At 63.8% G+C, this 6,276-nt stretch overlaps 2 protein-coding genes across 2 annotated transcripts; one reads left to right on the forward strand and one right to left on the reverse strand.

The window, feature by feature from the left end:
* Positions 1-6: 6 nt before the first annotated feature.
* On the forward strand, positions 7-1,586 carry CHRNA2 (cholinergic receptor nicotinic alpha 2 subunit). Its single transcript, XM_035311342.1, has 2 exons — positions 7-1,020; positions 1,335-1,586. The coding sequence occupies exons 1-2, from the start codon at positions 70-72 to the stop codon at positions 1,458-1,460; spliced, it is 1,077 nt and encodes a 358-aa protein (XP_035167233.1). The 5' UTR covers positions 7-69; the 3' UTR covers positions 1,461-1,586.
* A 1,444-nt stretch (positions 1,587-3,030) lies between these two features.
* On the reverse strand, positions 3,031-6,116 carry LOC118157104 (protein-tyrosine kinase 2-beta-like). Its single transcript, XM_035311343.1, has 6 exons — positions 6,028-6,116; positions 5,642-5,669; positions 5,296-5,342; positions 4,926-5,069; positions 3,940-4,020; positions 3,031-3,866 (listed from the first exon to the last, which is right to left on the reverse strand). The coding sequence occupies exons 1-6, from the start codon at positions 6,046-6,048 to the stop codon at positions 3,651-3,653; spliced, it is 537 nt and encodes a 178-aa protein (XP_035167234.1). The 5' UTR covers positions 6,049-6,116; the 3' UTR covers positions 3,031-3,650.
* Between the last annotated feature and the right edge of the window lie 160 nt (positions 6,117-6,276).

The raw sequence follows: 6,276 nt of genomic DNA on the forward strand, positions 1-6,276 counted from the left end.
CCCGCCATCTACAAGAGCTCGTGCAGCATCGACGTCACCTTCTTCCCCTTCGACCAGCAGAACTGCAAGATGAAGTTCGGCTCCTGGACCTACGACAAGGCCAAGATCGACCTGGAGAACATGGAGCACCACGTGGACCTCAAGGACTACTGGGAGAGCGGCGAGTGGGCCATCATAAACGCCATCGGCACCTACAACTCCAAGAAGTACGACTGCTGCACCGAGATCTACCCCGACATCACCTTCTTCTTCGTCATCCGCCGCCTCCCGCTCTTCTACACCATCAACCTCATCATTCCCTGCCTGCTGATCTCCTGCCTGACCGTGCTCGTCTTCTACCTGCCCTCCGACTGCGGGGAGAAGATCACGCTCTGCATCTCCGTCCTGCTCTCCCTCACCGTCTTCCTGCTGCTCATCACCGAGATCATCCCCTCCACCTCGCTGGTCATCCCCCTCATCGGCGAGTACCTCCTCTTCACCATGATCTTCGTCACCCTCTCCATCATCATCACCGTGTTCGTCCTCAACGTCCACCACCGCTCGCCCAGCACCCACACCATGCCCCGCTGGGTGCGCGGCTTCTTCCTCGACTTCATCCCCCGCTGGCTCTTCATGAAGCGCCCCCCGGCGCTGCCCCCCGCCGAGGGGGCCGGGGGCCAGTACGACCCCCCGGGGACCAGGCTCAGCACCTCCCGCTGCTGGCTGGAGACCGACGTGGACGACAAGTGGGAGGAGGAGGAGGAAGAGGAGGAAGAGGAGGAAGAGGAGGAGGAGGAGGAGGAGAAGGCGTACCCCAGCCGTGTGCCCCCTGCAGGCTCCCATGCCCAGGGCACCCAGTGCCGCTACGGCTGCGGGCGCCAAGCGGGGAAGGCGTCGGGGGGTCCAGCCCTACGGGTGCCCCCCAAGGAGGAGGAGACGGGCTCGGACCAGGGGCTGCTGCTGTCCCCCAGCATCCTGAAGGCCCTGGAGGGGGTGCAGTACATCGCGGACCACCTGCGAGCCGAGGACGCTGACTTCTCGGTGAGTGGGTGCCCCCAGGGCTGGGGGGTGATGGGGACCCCCCCAGCCTCGTGCTGATGTCCCCATGGATATCCCTCCATGGGGAGTCATGGGGGGTCCCCCGGCTTCTTCCCTGCTGTGCTGAGACCCAAAGCCAGGAGAATATCCAAAGCCACCTCCTGGGAGATGTGTGGTCCCTGGGGTCAGCTCAGGGCTCTGGAGGACTGCACCCACCACCCCCGTGCCCCCCATAGCCGGGCGGATTTGGGATCCCCGGGGGCTGCATCCCCTGCCCGCCCCCATCCCATGCTCACAGCCCCCTCTCTGCCCGGCAGGTGAAGGAGGACTGGAAGTACGTGGCCATGGTGATCGACCGCATCTTCCTCTGGATGTTCATCATCGTCTGCCTGCTGGGCACCGTGGGGCTCTTCCTGCCGCCCTACCTGGCGGGGATGATCTAAGGGGCTGGGGGCGACGCAGGATCCCCGCTCCCTCGGGGACCCTCGCCTCCCCCCAGCAGGATGAGGCTGTGACCACGGAGGACCCTTGGGTGGGAAGTGCTGGGGGGGGAAGCAAAGGGGACGAGCTGGGGGTGGCGGGGTGGGATGGCTCCTGGCTGTCCTGCCCAGGGGGGTCGGGGCCATCCCGGCCTCGAGGAAGGCTCAGCACCACCTCCCCATAGACCGAGCGTGGGCTGGAGGCCCCTGGGAGGGCCACCTGCTTCTTGAGCTGCTGCAAAGCCTACCTGGAACCCAGGGGATGCGTCTGGTTGTGGCTCCAAGGCACCGGGTAAGAAGAGAGGACTCCAGAGCCGCTTCTGGACGCATCCTGACCGCAGGGTGCTCAGGACCGCGGGCTGGCGCGGTCACCAAAACGTGGGGCAGGCGATAGCGCTTCGGGTGGCTCGTGGGGAAGGGGAACGGCCACGGGAGGGGACAGAGGGCCCTGCTCTGCCGAGCCCGGCCAGAGCAAGCGATCGCCTTGCAGCAGCCCAGATGTGTGCTTGGGGCTCGGGGCCACGGACCCTGGGGTTTTTGGCCTTGCTCCAAGGTGCTGGATCCATCAGCACAGGGGTCCTGCTCCCCGGGGGCCATCCCGGGCAAATCATCCTCTCCAACCCACTCCCGCCACCACCTGCAGACCCCGAAGTCCCTCGCTCTGATGACTGCTGCAATCCAGATTTAATTTCTAGCTCCTGCGTACCCCAAAGGACCCGTGCTTAGGAGGGACCTAGCCCCTTCTGCGCCCCGAAACTGGGGTTTTCCCTGCCGTGCTTCCTCCTCCAGGAGCCCAGCCCAGGCAGCGCGGTGCTGGATGCCGTTTGAGAGGCTTCAGAAAACGCTTTGTGCTGTCGGGAGTGAAATGGGCTGGAACAAAGCGTGCTGCCGAGGGACGTGCGCATCCCAGGGGCGTTGCGGCCACTCGTGCATCCTCTGGCGCGTGCGGGCTGGCTCAGAGATGTGCGTGGGGCTGAGGGGTGCCCAGCCTGGATGTGCGCACAGGAACGTGTGTGTCTGAGCCGGCACACACCGGCCGTATGGTCTACAGAGCCCGCTGTGCTCATTTCTTCCCCCCATCAGCCCCCAAAAGCCCCTCGTGGGCTGTATCCCCTCTCCCTTCCCCTGGGTTTGGGGTCTATGGGGCTCCAGAGGTGGCAGAGCCAGAGGTGCACGAGGGGCACCCTCGCCGGGGAGCGCTGGCTCGGCCGGGACCCATCTCTTTGCCAGGAGGAGGTGGTGAGCAGGGGGCTCACGGGGGGCGTCAGGCAACACAGGCACAGCGGGGCTTGGTGCATGGTTTATCTCAGCCAAAACGAGCAGCGTTGTGGGAAGATGCTGGGGAAAAGCCCGAACCGTACGATTTCCAACTCAAGCACAATCCGAACAGAGATTTCATTGCTGGTGTCGCTTACGCAGAGCAGCTCGGGGGAAACTCAGCTGGAAGAGGTCCCCTTCTCCCGGCCGGCTCGTGGCACCGACGGGGTCCCAAACCCCCCGCGCTCCCCAGGATGGGGCCGGGCACGCTCCGGGCACGAGACCCGGCCCGAGGCAGTGCGTGGCTCCGCGCCCCTCGTTAAATAAACCTCCGGTACAACGCACAGGGAAATGCAGGCAGCCCCTCCAGCGAGCGTGCCGGGGCTCCCCCCGGGAAGCCAGCTCCCCCGGTCACTGTGTCCCCGGCTCCCGGCGCCGAGGAGTGGGGTGCGGGACCCCCCCCGCCATGCGCTGCCCCTCGGAGGGGCTGAGGGACGGACACACGGACCCACGGGATGGGCACACGGACCCTCCGGATGGGCACACGGACCCCCGCCAGACGGACACACGGACCCGGTGCTGGCTGGGATTGGGTTCCTCCGAGCCGAAGGAATCCTTTGTCCGCCCTTGGGGACAGCCAGGACCCCCCCCCAGCCCTTTCGAGGGACGAGTCACCAGGTGCCTCCCTTCTTCAGACGACCGACGAGATGATGCTAAAGACACGAGCAGCTGCAGGAGGAGGGGGGACAGGGAGGGCAGGGCGGCGAGGCCACGGGAGACACACAAAAGCCAGCTCCTCCGCGATGCTCGGGTCCCTTCTCCGCCGACCGGCGCGCGGCGCTGCCTCTCCTCCTCTCCTTCCCCACCCCTTCTCCTTCCCTCTCTCCGCCCCTGCCCTCACTCCAAGCACAGCTTCACCAGGTTGGCCTGGACCTTGGCTTGGTCCACGGCGTCCAGGAGGTTCTTGGCGTCCACGGCCAGGGTGTGGGAGGCCGTCAGCATCTGCCGCTTGCACTCCTCGCTCAGCGAGGTGACGGCGTTCTGCTGCGCCAGGCGCATCTTGTTGATGAGGTCGGCCAAGTCCTTGTTGAGCAGCTTCTGGGTCCCCTCGATCTGGCCAGGACACGCAGGGGTTAGGGGTGCCCGACCCCGTTCCCTCCTCCCGGCCCCGGGGCGCTGGTCCTACCTCGGTGCGGGAGGTGGCGGGCAGGATGGGCAGGATCTCGTCCACGCTGCCGATCAGCTTGCGGAGGGACAGGCCCACGTTCTGCGGGGGGAGCGGTGGGGTTAGGACAGCCTCAGGCACCGGCACTGGAACATCCCTGACTCATGGTTCCAGTGGGGAGAGGGGCATGGGGGGAAATGCTCCCCGTTGACCCGAGGAGCCAGTGGAGGAGCAGAGAGTGGTGGAAGCGTTCCCATCATTGACCCGAGGACGCAATGGAGGAGTGGGGCACGTTGGAAATGCTCCCACCGTTAACATGAGGACACAAAGGAGGAGCAGGACACGTTGGAAAGGCTCCCAGCATTGACCCAAGGATGAAACAGAGGAGTAGGACACGTTGGAAAGGCTCCCACCTTTGACCCAAGAACCCAATGGAGGAGTCAGACATGTAGGAAATGCTCCCACCATTGACCCAAGGACCCGAAGGAGGAGCAGGATATGTTGGAAACTCTCCCCATTGACCCCAGGAGGCAATGGAGGAGCAGAGAATGGTGGAAGCGTTCCCGTCATTGACCCAAGGACACAATGGAGGAGTGGGACACATTGGAAATGCTCCCACTGTTAACACGAGGACACAAAGGAGGAGCAGGACACGTTGGAAAGGCTCCCACCATTGACCTAAGGGCATGAGGAAGGAGTGGGAAATGCTCCCATCATTGACCCAAGGGCCCAGTGGAGGACCAGAGAATGTTGGAAGTGTTCCCATCATTGACTCAACGACACAACGGAGGAGAAGGACATATTAGAAATGCTCCCACCATTGACCCAAGGACCCAGTGGAGGAGCAGGACATGCTGCTAATGCTCCCTCCCATACACGCAAGACCTTCCCAAGAAGGACCCTGGGAAGTGCTCCCATGCAGTGGCGGCTGCTCAGCGCACTGACTCCCAGCTCCCTCCCCACTGCTCAGAGCAGCCCTGGCGTTGCCCCCTTCCCACCCCCCCTACCTTCACCACCAGGATGTACCCCTCGGGGGGCAGGAGGCTGATCTCGTTCTTCAGCTGCAGCACAGCCCGCACCAGGTCCATGACGTTGCTGTACACCGTGTCGTCCGTGCGGTCCAGGTTGGCCGTGGGGGCCGGCTGGATGGACTGACGGGGAGCAGGGACACCGTGGGCTCGGTGCCCCAGGGGCAAGGAGGGAAAGACCAACACCCGTGGGGAGCCCTGGCCCACCAGACCCAGCCACCTCCCACCCGTGTCTCAGAGGCTGTGGGGTCCCCCAGAACCTTTTGGAGCCTGGAAGGAAGAAAAGTCCCATCCTGCAGGTGCAGAGGGTGATGGGGGAGGACTCCAACCATGGTGTCCAAGGTCTTACCTGCGCCCCGAGTCTTGGAGGCTTCTGGGGGGGCCCCGTGAACTCCGCTACGCCATCAGTAAGGGAAAGGAAGGAGAGTCACTCTCCAGTGGCACACCGCGAGACCCCTGGGAGCCGTGCCATGTCCCACACCACCCTGGGGACCCCAACCAGCCCTGGCTGCGTCCCACCTCCCCTCCAGCAGCAGGACAAGGATAAGGGGGTGCCCATGGCTCAGCCCCCCCACGCGTGGGGCAGGCAGAGCTGCTCGGGGTGATGCTTGCAAGGTGGCCCCAAGGCTTCCTGCAGCTTAGCATGGGGCTCCCCGCTCCGGTCCTCCCCGCGGGCAGCAGTTGTGGGCACTCACTGTAATCCATCTCCTTCTCCGGGAGCATCTGCGGGGGAAGAAACAGCAGCAAATGAGAGGTGAAAAGTCCTGTTCGAAGGCAGCAAGGATGGGGGCTGCACCGCCCCAGGGCAGGGGGCATCGTCCCACGGGTCTGGGGGAGCAGGTCGGGACCACAGTTATTGTATCCCACCAATAATTCTGGATGGGATTCCCCCCACAGCCCCTAAATGCCTCCAAAAAGGCGGAAAAGGGGCAAGTGGGGACCGGCAGCACCACTGCAGCCTGTAAATGCCCACGGCCCACCCGTGCTGAAGCAGGAGAGGATCCCTGGGCACCCCCAGGGCAAGGACCCCGCTGTACCCTCGTACACCCGACCCCAGGTCCCTGGGGCTGGCGGCACTCACCAGAGGGGTGTTGTTGTTCATGAACACCGTCGGGTCCTGCAGGGGGGGAGAAGACTTGTGAGAGGCACCGGGAGATGGGAGAGAGAGGGAAAAAGAGAGGGGAAGGGAAAGGGGAAGGGGAAAAGGGGGGAAAGAAAAAGAAGAGGAAAAAGAAGAAAAAGAAAGAAGAAAAAAGAAAAGAATAAAAGAATAAAAAGGAAAGGAAAAGGAAAGGAAAGGAAAGGAAAGGAAAGGAAAGGAAAGGAAAGG

The sequence above is a fragment of the Oxyura jamaicensis genome (assembly GCF_011077185.1).
Source record: "Oxyura jamaicensis isolate SHBP4307 breed ruddy duck chromosome 3 unlocalized genomic scaffold, BPBGC_Ojam_1.0 oxy3_random_OJ72069, whole genome shotgun sequence".
NCBI lineage: Eukaryota > Metazoa > Chordata > Aves > Anseriformes > Anatidae > Oxyura > Oxyura jamaicensis.